The sequence below is a fragment of the Cynocephalus volans genome, chromosome 14, assembly GCF_027409185.1.
Source record: "Cynocephalus volans isolate mCynVol1 chromosome 14, mCynVol1.pri, whole genome shotgun sequence".
In the NCBI taxonomy this organism is placed as follows: domain Eukaryota; kingdom Metazoa; phylum Chordata; class Mammalia; order Dermoptera; family Cynocephalidae; genus Cynocephalus; species Cynocephalus volans.
The window spans coordinates 80,878,698-80,894,076 of NC_084473.1; the positions used below are offsets into that span (position 1 = coordinate 80,878,698).

At 37.4% G+C, this 15,379-nt stretch overlaps 1 protein-coding gene across 2 annotated transcripts in view; it reads right to left on the bottom strand.

The window, feature by feature from the left end:
* Positions 1 to 815: 815 nt before the first annotated feature.
* The window catches only part of SUCLG1 (succinate-CoA ligase GDP/ADP-forming subunit alpha), a 30,237-nt gene continuing 15,673 nt past the window's right edge, over positions 816 to 15,379 (bottom strand). For both annotated transcript variants that reach the window (XM_063078416.1, XM_063078417.1), the window contains 4 exons: positions 11,307 to 11,390; positions 9,471 to 9,622; positions 2,893 to 3,081; positions 816 to 1,058 (listed from right to left, as the gene is read on the bottom strand). In XM_063078416.1, coding sequence (XP_062934486.1) covers positions 1,032 to 1,058; positions 2,893 to 3,081; positions 9,471 to 9,622; positions 11,307 to 11,390 — 452 coding nt within the window. In that variant the 3' untranslated portion in view covers positions 816 to 1,031. The remainder of the gene's footprint in view (positions 1,059 to 2,892; positions 3,082 to 9,470; positions 9,623 to 11,306; positions 11,391 to 15,379) is intronic.

The window sequence follows — 15,379 nt, forward strand, 5'->3', positions numbered from 1 at the left end:
CAACCCTTAGGTCCCAATTCATGTACCCTCCCCAGGGAGAACTCCCCAGGCAGCCTGTCTTCAGGGGCCTCTCCCTAATACTATTTTTTGAAGCTCATGTTTGTTTCCTTCAGGGCAGTTACACACTTTGAGAATATTTTGTGTCTCTCCCTCTCCAGAATATAAGTTCCTGATGACAGGCACTCTTCTCTGTCTAGTCTAGTGACAATTACCCACTAGAATTGCTTCTTGTTAACAAGCTCCCTTTTAAACACAGAGAAGGATGGCTAACAGCTTTCCTGCTTTCTTATAGTGAATATCTTAAACCCCAAGCAAAGAATGTAGGCTCTGGGTAAGGAAAGCCCTCTGCAAAACCACAGAAAAGCACAGCATTAGTGCATTAGTAAAGACCCTCCACTTCTCAATTAGGCAGAAATTTCCCAATTAGGCAGAAACTGAAATAGAGATGAGCTTCTGCCTATAATCCTGATGTAGATGATGGTGGTGGTGGTGGTAGTGATGATGGAGGCACTGATGACAATTAAGTTGCCTTATAACATGCCAGGGACTTTAAATGTTTATCTCTAACCATCCGAACTACCCTGCAAGATAAAGATTATTATTTATACACATGAGAAAACTGATCCAGAAAAGACCTGAGGTCATTTGCTGTCTAAGATCATTGACAAAGACCATGTTGAAACCAGTACAACCTCATTCTCTCAAAAGTTTTAGCTACAAAGTTCTCTCCAGAGCCCATTAAAACACACACACATCCATTTCTCCCATTCTCCCCACTCCCCACAATGGAACAGTAACAAGTCTCCAAAACCATATTCAAATCAAGTGGTAGATTTATTGGCTGTTATACAGTGAGGTGAAAACATCTCAATTTACGACATTCTAAACCTTGTTTTGGCTTCCCATAGTACTGAAAGACCAGCGCATCAGGCACAGAGGCTGACAGTTAGTAGACAGCAGAAGCAAATGGCTGCTGGTTCACGTGTGTACAATGATTCATTCCACAGTCTTAGGAAACTTTGTTTTTTCTCTCATAGCATCTTCCTCTTTTCAAATTCCTTCAGAAACAGAAGAGAGGGAGAAGACAATGGGGAAAAAAAAGAAAAAAGATCCAAATTACATTCATGGTCAAAATGATTCTGAAACCTATTATCTTTAAGATCCTTTGAACAACAAAATTACAGAAGTAAAATATACCAGGATGAGGATGCTTGAACACAAAATAACCGCTTTCATATTAGTCTGTGTCAGCTTGAATTTCTTTAAGATAGATGTAGAGCTTCAACTTTATGTCTCCTAAACCCAGAAGCTGAGAGGGAGGCTTTATTTAATACTTACTTTTTCACTGCAGTAGTATTATTATTAGGAATAGACAAATTTCGTTGTACTTATCCAAATCTGCTATGCTATATACGAACCACAAAGGGCCCTTTTAATAAGGCAATAGAAATAGGTTTGCTTAGTTTCTCAGAAAATTAAACACATATTCAGTGAGGATTTGAACAAAATGTCAAGAACCTCAGAAATACCTGAAACAAGCAAGTACCTTAAATAAAGCATTATTTAAAGAAATAATACTGAAAATTATATTTTTTTAGATGTTAACAATTAGAATAGGATAAAATGCGTAGATGCCTGCTGCCACTTACTGAAGTAAAATTGCAATGCGCATCTTCAATGTGAATTCAAAGCATTTGCTCTTCTCATTTTTCTCCACTTTCAAATAAAACTCTTTTAAACACACTTACTAACCACCCCTATTTCTTTCAAACACTATGGCACATACTATTATATTCCAACAGACAGGATATGCAAAGATTTAATAAAACAATGAGTCATTTTATTGTCCCTAAGATAAGGGCAAAGAAGAGTCACCAATCAGGATTTTTAAATTCTCTCTGAACATTGTTTTCCTTCTGGTAAAACAATTTGTACGTGTTTTCAACATGCTTAAGAAGTAAGGTTTCTGTGGTTGTTCTTTGCTTTTTTGTCAAGGCTATAAACATCATAAAAATAAGGAGGGAGAGAAAACCTGAAATGATCACTCAAAAAGACAAGCTGAAAATCACTGCAAAGAGATTATGAAAGACACCAAATCATTTAGGATATTTTAAACCACAATGTGGCATGAAAAAGGGAAAAGCTGGTAGCGATCAGGCCACGGGTTTGGATCCTATATAGGGATGGCCGGTGCGCTCACTGGCTGAGCGTGGTGCAGACCACACCATGCTGAAGGTTGCAATCCCCTTACCGGTCAAAAAACAAAAAAACAAAAACAAAAAAAATGGGAAAAAAAAAAAGGAAAAGCAAAGTAAATCATTAGGAAGTTGCTCCTCCAACCTAGAAACAACAGGCACCACAGCACAGCCAGGGCCAGAAACTAAAGGCTGAATCTACCCACCCTGTTCTTTAGACCTCCCTCCACCTCAACTCCCTGTTCATACAGTTGTTACTAAGCCTCCAACCCCCCTCCCTGGAAACAGAAACCTATGGGGTCAGAGTGGCTATATCCCAAAGGCCCTCCATGAAAAAAAAAAAAAACATGAAACACAAAGCATTTCTCTGAACTCTTCCCCTCAGCCCTCATACCCCAAAATAGAATTCATGGCACTCATGGCCTCCAAAATGCTTTTTCATATGTTCTATCTTGCCACTTACAAAAGAGCTAAACCCAATATTTAAATAAGAAGGTTTTTAAACCAGAACATTATTCCTGGTCATGCCCAATTAGGGCAATAGGACATTAATAGAGTTGCTAAAGACCATTAAGCCACATATTAGGATAAAATAAAACAGATAAAAGAAGACCCAGAAGAAAAGGTTTCCAGGTACCCAGACTGCCCCCACACGGAGAAGGCCCATAACATCAAAGCAGCCACTGGTATAGCTCACCTTGTAGATGGTGGTTCCCAGCTGTGCAGGAGACATGCTGACCACAACTCCTGCATTCTGAAGGGCGGAGATCTTCTCTTTAGCTCCACCTTTTCCTCCAGCAATAATAGCCCCGGCATGACCCATTCTCCTGCCAGGAGGAGCAGTTAAACCAGCAATGAAGGACACTACAGGCTTGGCATTTGGACCCTGGAGAGAAAGTGAAATTTTAAACACTCTAAAGAAGAAGACAATCAAACCTAGACCTCAAATTCATGATTCTACTAGTAAATGGTAAATGGCTTGGGCAGGGGAAGTCCATCACTCAGCCTAAGAAAACCACCACAAATATTAAACTATGACTGAAACCACCACATTGTCCTTTTAGATGACTCAACTTTCCATATAAACTAAGGAAAACAATCATGAGCAAATGTTATATCTGTTGAATATTAAGCTTCAACTTCACTGGCAAAAGCTGTTTTATAAATACACATGTGACTCATTTGAAAAACAAAAAAGTGTGCTCGCTTCGGCAGCACATATACTGAAAAACAAAAAAGTACAACTGAAAATATATGTTATATGATTTGTGATAATGACTTAAGACACAAGATCGGGTTGTTTTACTTCAACTTAATTTTGTGTTTTAATTTACAATTAGTTCATCCTTAATAAATGTGCTAAAAGAAAAAGACGAGGTGGGGAAGGTATGCTGGAAAGGACCTAGGACACAGTCAATTTCCTGCTGACTAAAGCTGCATGACTATGGATAGGCACATCACTTCTCTGGACCTCTGCTTCTGCTTCTCATCTATGAAATAAAGTGGCTGAACTACACTGACGGCCAAGAGCCCTTTCCACTCTAAAATTGTATGTCTAAGAAGGAAGATTAGGATTGGTTTTATTCAACAAAAAAATCCATTCTAATGTGTAACCTCTATGTGCATAAATATCACTACTAGATTCTGAGATTAAAAAAAAAAAAAACACACACACACAGGAAATATAAGAATTTCTGTGCTCTAGACTTATTATGTTGTTGAAGAAATAATATAAATATATGTACACACATCAATCAGTTAAGAGATACTATAAAGCAATATATGAATATATGGCTAAATTTCACAATGAATGGTAATACCATGTTCCTAACATGAGAGGTAATAAGGGATCCAGGTAAAACAGAGAGGCCTACAGAAGGCAGAACTTGCGCATAAGCAGAATCAGACAGGTTTTGTTCAGGCACTACCATCTTCCCCTAAACCAGGAGTTCTCAAATCATTTGTTCCAGAGATCCCTTACACTTATAAAAAATATTAAAGATGTTAGAGAGCTTTTGCTTATGTAGATTATATCTAATGATATTTACTGTATTAGAAATTAAAACTTAAAAACTTTATAAATATTTGTGAATTCATTTAAAAAACAGTAACTTTTTAAAACTGTTTAAAAAAATCTAGTGAGAAGAGTGGCATTATTTTACAACTTATCTTTGCAACTGTTGAATGTTTAACTTAAAAGACAAATGGATTCTGATAACTGCTTTTACATTCAATCTGTTGCGATATGTTATTTTGGCTGAAGTATAAGAAGAAAATGTGGCTTCACACATATAGGTAGTTGGAAAAGGAAGAGATATTTAAATTGCCTTACTGATTACTGTGGATATTGTTCTTTGATACCACACAGACCTCTTCAAATGATAATTCCTTAAAGCTTAGATGCAACGTTGGGATCTGAAACCATTGCAATGAACTTTTTGTCTTTTAAAATCCATCAGTCTGCCTTGCACTTTGAATGGATCTTTCATGCTTTGGTAAGTTGGAAAATATTGGTTCACTTAGTTAGGTAGATCTTCTAAATGCTGACACATTTCCTCATTCAATATCAACAAATCACAGCCATCAGTATCACCACCAATTTCATCAGAAAAGCCTTTAAATAGAGGGAAGTTGTCAAGCTCACAGTGGCAAATAGAGTTTTTCAAAATTTTAATATTCACTTGAGATCAAATTTTATCATTAGCAACAAATACTATCAGTTGTTTTCCTTGATATGGCAGATTTGTTTTGTTTTTGAGAAAAGGACTGCAAACTACCCAAATCTAAATAACTAGTTTATCTCCCAGTCATCCTTTCAGGTAAAACAGGTGATCCATGAAAAAAGCAGCTAGATCAGCTCACAACTCAATTGTAAAAATGTTTTGCTTCCCATTTCATCACAATATACTGACTTGAGGATCAAGATTTAATAAAATTAATAATTTTTAGTGGCTCATCAAGGATATTCTTGAGTGAAAATGACTTTCTTCACTGTGAGTGCATGGCAGTGAATGATGATTAGTACGGTTCTGCCGACTACCCTGATTCACGCCAAGGTGCCAGCACACACAAGGTGCTGCAGGTCTGACACTGCTTACTCCAGCCTCCTCTCCCACCATTTTTCCCTCCTCTTTATCTTCCAGTAATCCCAGATTGCTCTACCTCTGTGCCTTTCCTGAGAATGTTCTTCACCTGGCGTGGCCCACGCCATGGCAGGATCCTAAAGGAGTCAGCTTGGGCTGCCCTCTCTGAGTTGGCAAGGCCGCTGGAGGGAGAGCTGTCGGCAAGGCCACAGCTACGAGCACTTGCTGCAACTGTAAGGTTCCTGCCTCGGCTCCATGGCTTTTGCCCTCTCTTTCGATATTTTGGTTAGCGTGGCAGTTCTCTGAATTCCCAAAAGATTATAAAAATAACACAAATAATTATGCGGTCATTGAACTAAACATTCCCACAGAGGATCCGAGTAAATTGGACAATTCATAATTATCCCCTTATTATAAATTGACCACACCAACATATGTTCCAAAAGCACCGCTCATGACTAAATATGAGCTGCAGCCTAATGTAAGTGGGCAAACATCATTTACTGGAGATTATATTAATGGCAAGAGAATGGTTGGTATTAATGGGAAATTATATGATTGGGACAAATTAAGTATATGGGAACGAAACGGTAGAACCCCCTTTACTTGGTGGTGTCCAGTTTTAAATAAATCATTAAGAATCAGGTGTTGGGATAAAAATATATGCTCTGAAATTATTAAACCTGCAAAATTAGATCTTAGAAAATTAAGAGAGTACACCTAGTTTTGTGAGGGATGGTGCTGTGCACAATGACACTTTAACATTTAGATCAAGATTATAGGGCCACAGCGAATGCATAACCTCAAGATGTGCATGATAATGCTGCTCAAATATCCACTGTTCTTTTTCCATATGAACAGTAGGTTCATTCCATTAGAAAATAAAATTATTACACCCCCATTAGAATTTAAATGTTAGTATTGTTCCTTTTAGCAAATTTGTACTTACATTTAGCAATAGATATAGGTCATATGATAGTACTGTCTATCACTTTGTAACTGCAATAGTCCCACCCTGTTAATAGGGTAGATATTAACCACAGCTTGCCAACTGGAAAAGGTCACAGGTTAACTTCAGGACAATGAGAAGATGGTCCCAATCTGATAACCTGATACCAAAAGGGGGAAGCACGAGCTAATCACCTGAGACGTGCTAACGAAGGAAAAAAAAAAACTGGCTTCCCCTGTCCTTTTTAAATTATTAATTCAAGCTTGCTGATGTAATAAAAATGATACCCAAAAACCCCCTGCAGAGAAAAATCTAAATAAAAGGCATTGTCTCATGCTCTACTGTGCTCCAGCTGCAACACGCTGACAGCCCGCAGAGAGAGAACGTGCATACTGATGCATTGAGGTCTCTGTCTGTGGTTTTTATTTTCGCCGGCTTCCTCATCCCTCTTTCAAGGACCCACAACTCAACTGGAGCTGGTCTCCAGCATTCACCCTCCTTGGATACCTGGCAAATTTCTACTTAAATTTTAACACCTGGCTCAAGCCTTCTCTTCCTCCCACACTCTCCACAAATGCCCTTATAAGTGACTATCTTTTTAGTGACCCTGCTGTGCCTTTTACACATTTCTTGTTACGTTCAGTGTACTGGCTATAACCTATTTCCCAAGTGTTTCCCTACTGAACTATGAATTCCCTGAACACAAGGAATTGTGTTCTCACTCATTTATGTATGCCCAGCACCTACTGTAGCACCTGTGCAAAAGAATTAAAAAGAAAAGACTCCCCAAGTCATTTATTCATTCACTTGTGGGTTCTGCACAGAATATGAGAATCTCATGTTTGAGTGGCATTCATTTCTACTTGGTTTCTCCCCTCATCCCCATTAAAGTGAGAACATTGTTGCACTACAAAGGAACAAGATTATGATGAGCCTAAAATGACACTTTGTCCCATTGACAAAGAAGAGTCACTGGCGGTTAAGTAGAGAAAAATACAATTAAAAGAAGTATATTCTGAAAAGCAGACATAGAAATGGTGAGAAGTGTGGAAGCCTAAAAACAGAGAACCTAATAATATTTTACTCCAATCTCCCAACGATCTATTTTATTCTTTCATTTATTCAACATTTATTGGTGCCCACTGTGCCTGGGTACTGGGCTGGGCACCAAGGATACCAGTGTCCTGCCATCCATAACACAGTCTGGAGTGAGAGTCAGACATTAAGCATGCCCTGCAGAAGGAAAAAGCAAAGGCAAGCAAGAATGTAAACTGGCATGTCAGATGGGACATGGATCTGAAAAGGAAGATTGTAAAGTATATGAGAAACTGGAATAACATGCCAAATCTGTCCTTTATCCAACATGTAATGGGAAATACTGTCTGGTTTTAACCACGGACAAATGGTACTGATGTCTGTGTTTCAAAAGGACAGATAATTTGGGTGGCCATAAGCAAGATGGCCTCGGAAAGAAGGGGGGTGAGTGGGGAAAAGGAATAGAGACTTGAGGGAGGGAACTATTGACATGGTCCAGGTCAGATGAGATGAAGGCCCAAACCAGGGCAGAGGGCCCAGCTGCAGATGAGGCTCTGAATCTAGACATACCACTGAAGTCTCAGACACAGACCTTGTACTTGAGTAGGAACAGGAGATGAGAGAGAAACAAAAGACAGTTCTCAGGTCTCTGCCATAAAAACTTTGAAGTACAATGTCATTTATTTAAGATAATCATTCATACTTAAGGAACAGATCCATAGAAAATAGATCCAGGGAAGGAGAAGAGAAAACCAAGGAGAAAGAGAAAACCAAGGGGGATGGAGTGTGTGAAGAATGAACTGAGGCTACTGGTGACCTCTGCCAAAAGAATGTCAGGAGAGCAAAAGATTCAAGAGCTCAGAGTGATTACTATGTGCCAGGCACTGCATTGCTATTCATGTGAAGTTATTTAAACTGCACAATCCTTACAACAATTCTAGGAAAGGTACTACTGTACCCCTATTTTGCCAATGAGGAAACTGAGGCCGTGAGGTTAAGAAACAGTCTCAAGGTCACATAGCTTGTAAGTGGCAGACAGAAGCCACATTTCTGAGGATTAGAGAGTAAATGAAAAGGAAAGAGATCCAGAGAGTAAGGGAAAAGTTGTCACATCTCATATAGAAGTTAGGGCTTAAAATCACCAAAGAAGAAAATCAAGTATACTTATAACAGCCTTTGAAAATTCCTTAAATTACAAATAAATATGCATTGTTTTGTGTACACCACCCTACAGGTGACATCATTGGTTCCTTTAACTCTCCAGTATTCATTATTTTTCTGTGGCATTTAATTCATTCACTCCTCAACTTTTTTCACTAGCATAGAGAGAAAGTTATCCCCACCCTCTAGCCTGGCCCCTGAGGATATTTTTTCACTCATTTATCAGTGTTGGAGAAACTCTGGAAATCATTTGCATGTTTTTCCACAGGTCTGGGACACAATGGTGGCCGCAGCACACACCCTCTGAGCTGAGTGGGGCGGGCAGCATGAGCTGCTGCTATCATTCCTGCACCTCCTCTCTCCTCCCACCACCCTGCTTCCCTCAGGAACACAGCTTACTTCCCTTAAGCTACAGGATATTATGATAAAACTCCACACTACACTTTACATTTTATTTTATGGGAAAGGCAACAAGGAAAGCCTTCATAGGATGTACTTAGCAAAGCTTTTCTACTTGACCTTTGAAAGAAAGTGCCATTCTACAAGGAAAGACTAAAGCTAGAGTATAGGAAAAGAGTATAAAGGATAGGATCTTTAGGAGGTGAGCCTTGAAAAAGAGAAAGAACACTTATTCCCCCTGAGATCAGGAGACAGAACAACAACCACAGGTGAAAATGTTAAGACTACAGAAAAATGTAAGTCTGTAAGTCTCCAGTTCTGGGGGTTTTCAGACTCATAGCCTAAATGTTCTCTATTCTGCAGGAGGCCATTTTACCTACCGCAAAGTGTCAGGTGGTACCTGGGAAAGAGGATTCAGAGTAGAGAAGTAGAAAGTGGGCATTATGAAAAAGGGGGAGGAGAATCAACCCAGCAAAAGTCCAGATGTTTCTGAGTGTCTGGTACAGAAGGCCCAGCTCAGAAAGGTTTCCTTTGTCTTTCACGTTTTCTTGAAAAATTAATCTTTGAAAAAAGTAAAAATAACTTCTAAAAGAAGCTTTCGCTATTATTCAAGAGCAAAGAGCTATATTTTTCTAAACCCAAACTTACTGAGTTTTGTTGCTTCAAAAATTCTGCAGCATTTTCTTCTGCATTACCTCCAATTTCACCAATCAATATGATGCCTTCTGTGGCTGAATCATTCAGAAAGATTTCAAGGCAGTCAATAAAATCTGTTCCATTAAAAGGATCACCTCCAATGCCTAAAAAAGTCAAAGAATATCAACACTCACTGAAAATTTAAGGATGAACCATAGAATTTAGATCAAGAAATGCCGTTTCAACAGGTTTCTTATTTTGCCTAACCCTTCTCCCTAATGTTTTTAAATGTATCATCACTCTTGCATTTAACATTTAAAAATCACAAACAGAAACAAAAATACATTTGTTTCTGTTTGTAATGTTATACGAATGCTAAATGGTGGTTGGTTCCTAATATTTACAAGATAACCTTCTTTTTGTTTTATCACTCTCTTCCCTCCCAAAAAGTATTTCCAGATAACTCCTTAGAAATCAGCACTTTGAGAAAACACATGTTTGTGTTGCAAGCTGATTTTACAGCAGAGAAAAGATTAAACATTTAACAAAGTTCTTTGCAAAAAGAACTATTTAATAAGGGATGCTGCAGAGAAACCACTCACAAGTTTCAAGACAAAAGTGCCAGCGAGTGACAGGGTAGAGGATGTCCTGACACCTCTTCCTTTACACATCCAGTGTGGGTGATGACAGAGACTGCATGTAGAGGCTCCACTTAAGAGCAAGTACTTGGATAGGATTACAGTTAACGTTCCCTACAAACTAGCTGCCACTTTTTTTATTTTTAAATTATAAACTTATGAGGGCAGGATTGATCTCGCACTTTTCAATGCATGTCTGAAAAATAAAGCTGAGGAAGGAAAACAGCATTTACTAAGTGTCAACAGTGTGTCAAGTCCTGTGCCTCAGCACATGTTAGACCTGTCATTTCCTAATTCTCCCAGCCTCTCTGTGAGATAGACATTATTATCCTCCATTTACTAACTGAAAACTGAAGCTGGAGAAGACAGAATTGGCAAATCTGTTTCAAAACCTTTTCTTATTCTCCATCACACTAAAATTATTTTGTGCCTAAGATTATTCTTTGCATATAGAAAGGCTTATTTACTGTTTTCATGACTGAATTTATAGATTAGGGTCTTAATAATAATACTCCAAGGCTATATTTTATATTTTTTTATTATAAAAAAGACATTTCTGAAAGGCTTTTAAAAGATATTCCAAAGATCTAAATATTTATAAAAGGTAGGAATATTTATGAAAATGAGAAATTTACCTGGCTTTTGGCAAAAAATACTTGAAATTATTGTAAAATATAAAAACTTGTTGGAATTTTTATCTTTCAAAGTAGGAGGCAGTATGGTGTGGCAAAAAGAGAGGTTCTGGGAAACTCAGCCTTCCTCAATTTTGACTTTCTCACCAGTAAAGCTATAATAGCACAACTTTCCAGCTCAGAGGCAGCTCAGAGGGTGGCCTTAAGAATAAGATAGTGAATAGCAAAGAATTCAGTGACTACAAAGCACTGAACATAATTACAATGATAACAAAAGTTCTAATATGGGAACCATTTCTTCACAGAAAGCAAAATAAGTGATGTTTTCAGGCACCAAGTCTCTCGAGGAGCCACAGTCCCAGGATGTTTGTTCCTCAACCTGTAAATCAAATCTTGGACAATGAAACTTGAAAAAATACAGAATAGCTTCACACTTAAGCAAATTAAATTCAAGATCATAACATCGTTTTAATAAAATGGTATCAAAACCTCTTGTAAATAATCAAATCAGTAATTACTATATTTATTCAATGAAGATACTACATTCCAATAAAATGATTTTAGCAAACATCACTCACCAATGCACAAAGACTGCCCCAATCCAACTTGTGTTGTTTGGTGAACCGCTTCATAAGTCAGGGTACCAGATCTGGACACAATACCTTAAAGGAAGAGAATTCAAAAATATTAGATGGTGTTTATACGATAGACTATCACATGGTAAACTAAGTTACAAATGTTCCGAGTAACTAACACGGGTATATATAAAATTCATTCCATGATTTGCCATCCAAATCAACAATATCTTCAAATGATGAAATAAAAAGAAAGGGCTTAAATTTAAGCAGGGAGATTTTTTAAGTTAGATATCGGAGAAAGTACATTACTAGTTAAGATTATGTTAAGACTATAAAAGCAATGCAAAAAAAGACCTAAATTACCTCTTCTGAGAACCTTTATGAAGAGGATAATATCAATATGAGCTTGGTAGGTATAAATCCTGCTTAGGGTAGCAGAACATAACTGATTAGAATTTAGGTACTCAAACTATTAAACCATCAAAACCACCATATGCTACATTTAGCAATGCTACGTACTTTTCCCACAACTATTTTTCCAATAACTTTCAAACAACATACAGGCTTTCATATCAATGTAAAGAAAGCTGGGGAATAAGATCAAGGTCAAGATACTTCTGGATTCAAGTCTCCCACTCAATTTCCTTTATACAATAGGCCTATGCAAAAGTACCTAATTTCACATCTGGACAGGGCATGTGCTAGAGGGATGGGGTGGGGGGCACAGTGAGTGGCAGCTTGATGTTTTCTGTTATAGTTCCCTATGCTTGGCTGAGCTTCCAAAAGGTAATTTACTACATGCCACAATCTGTGCAATACTTTAAAACAAGAAATATATAGTGGATAGATCTCTAATTTTAATAGATTGAGAAGTATAAATAAATAACCTCAGTTGTCAGAATCTATTATATACCTATTATATAAAAAGATTTAATAAATAAAACACAAACTTTATACGGGCTAAAACCAAAGCACTGACTCTAGAGTAGTGAATAATTTCAGCATGTTCATAGTTTGCTTTCTTTAAACTTCAGCCTTGGAGCACTTTTTAAGAACTCAGAAGACTCTTTTCTAATAATATGATCTCCCTACCAGGGCAAGCAGAACTCTTATCAGACTGAGACAAAAACCATAACGATAAGCTACCTCAACTTCAGTATGACATGTTCACATTCTTAAGCAAAGTGCTGCGTCAACTGTTATCACTGTCCACTCACAGGTACTGAGTGTGCAATCTGTTCATAAATACACATCTTCACACATAACTTCAGATTCTCCACACCAACCAGTCAAATAGGAAGGCATGCGTGTATCGTGATCACTGCTAGACAGTTTCCAACAGAACACGTCAGTCTGCTCTTTTAGATAAATTTCACCAGACAGTGACTGCTACATCATTCCCCAACAACTCCTCACTTCATATGGAACTCTGCACCAATTCTCCAGGCTAGCATGGTCCCAGCCTACCTCTCCAGACTTGTTTCCCATTATGCCCTACTGTAGTGAAACTGGGTGATTCCTTAGTTATACTTCAAGCTCTCCTACCTTTTCATATTTGCTCTTCCTAATATGGAGAACATTGCCTCCACAATCTGACAAAAATTCTAGCCATCCTTCGAGGTCCACTATCTCTCTGAGGTCTTTCCTGATCACCCCCAAACAGAAGAGATATATGATCTCTTTCTCTAAATCTCCTCAGTGTTTTCATATTTCCTATTGCCCTGGGAGATAAGGACGAAAAGTTGTCTTACCTACCACCATGAAACCATAGTACTTCGGGGGTAGAAACAACTTCATTCACCACATGGCTCACTATTAACTCTACTGTTACCATAAGATACAGTAAGAGGGCACCCATCATTGTCAACTCCTCTTCTTCCTGAAGTCAGAACGTGTACCAATTCCAAATACTGAGGATACAGGCAGGATCATGAAGAGGACACTGAATGGCCTGCAGTAACTTACATGTAGGCATTTTCTATAGTGTTATAGCAAATATTACAGGTTCAGCATCGCTAATCCAAAAATCCAAAATCCAAAACTTTTTGAGTGCTGGCATGGTCAGGCTCAAAGGATATGTTCACTGAAGCATTTAGGATTTTGAATTTTCAGGTTAGGAATGCTCAACTGGTATTTGCACATGTTATAATATTCAAAAAAATCCAAAATTTGAAACACTTCTAGTCCCAGGCATTTCAAATAAAGGATACCCAAACTGTACTAAGTTTGAGGTCACTTTTAGCTAATGCTAACTTTTAGCATTGTTAAGAATTATATTAAAATTATTATAATACATTTTTAACAACGAAAACAATTTTACCAAAAGTAGAACTCCCTAAAACCTGACCTAAAATACTGATTCTCATTGTGCAGTATATGCACGCATTGAAACAACATACTGTACCCCACAAATATGTACAAGTAAATGTTAAAATATTTTGAATAAAAAATAAACAAATAAATAAAATACTGATTCTGATCTGAGCTTTAATGGGCAGGTATTAATATTTACATTATAGGAAACCTGCTTTGAGATGGGACACACACTTTATTCAGATGGCAGAACAGTGTTTCCAATCAAAAGCTTAACAGCTCTAAACAGACAACTTGCTGGCCTGAGCCCTGCCCTAGAGTTTACCGCATAAAATGACCTTCTACTGCTGACACACAGTAAAATGGAACAATATATCTATTAAAAGGTCTATAAGCAAACAAAGAAAGGATAAGTTTCAAGTATTAACTTTTAGCCAACAACTTTGGTTTGCAAAATAAATTCACAGTTAGGCTTGATTCACAAGCTCAGAATTTTAATATGCAGTAATATCTTGACCATGCACTGATTTCCCAACTAAGAAAACTGTTCCCACCCTTAAGTTCCCACTATCAAGCACACTTCAGGCACAGAAAGTGCTCAATAAATGTTTACTAAACAGTTCAAAACTGACAACTCCTCAGTGGAGTAGAACTAACTTCTTAAGCAAGATCTAATTCTAATAGTTTTAAGACTATTCACTAACTAAACCCCAATTCATAACAAATGATAACCCTACCACCTCCATCGCCCCCCCGTACATCTCATTTATCACCTTTCCCTATTCTCTTTTTTTTTTTTTTCAGTTTGCTCAGCTTTTTTTTTTAATTGAATCATAATTGATTATACATATTTGGGGGGTTCAATGTTCTTTTCCCTATTCTCAATGTCTGCATCCCATCTACATCCTTTCTCCTCAACACAGTCCCCCCTCTATGAAACCCCCCAAAATATACATTGCATTTTCCTATAGAAATCCCAGCAAGAGTTTTTGTAGATACAGACAAGACTATTCGAAAATTTACATGAAAAAGTAAACCACATAACCAACAAAGTATTAGTATCTGGAACATATAAAGAACTCTCAGAATTCAACAGTAAGAAAGCAAACAATCCAATCAGAACATGGACAAAAAAACAAGAAGGGTATTTCACTGAAGAAGATATACAGATAGCAAATAAGCATGCGAAAAGATGATAAATATCATTAGCCATTAGGGAAATACAAATTCAAACCACAATGAGATATCACTAAACACTTATATTCTGGCTAAAATAAAAAATAGTGACAACACCAAATGCTGGCAAGGACAGAGAAACTGGATCTCTATATATTGTTGGTGGAAAGGTAAAATGGCACAGTCACACTGGATAAGAAGTTGGCAGTTTCTTAAAAAACTAACATGCAGCTACTATACAACCCAACAATTGCACTCCTGAGCATTTATCCTAAAGAAATGAAGACTTATGTTCACACAAAACCAGTACACAAATGTTTATAAAACCAGTACACAAATGTTTATAATTGCCCCAAACCAAAAACAACCCAGATGTCTTTTAACACGTGAAATGGTTAAACAAACTGTAGTACTTTCATATTGTAAAATACTACTCAGCAATAATAAGGAACCGACTATTGATATGTACAACAACCGGGATAAACCTCTAGAGATTTATCCTGAGTATAAACAAGCAATCCCAAAAGGCTATATTCTATATGATTCCATTTACATATTTTTCTTGAAATGACAAAATTAGATTA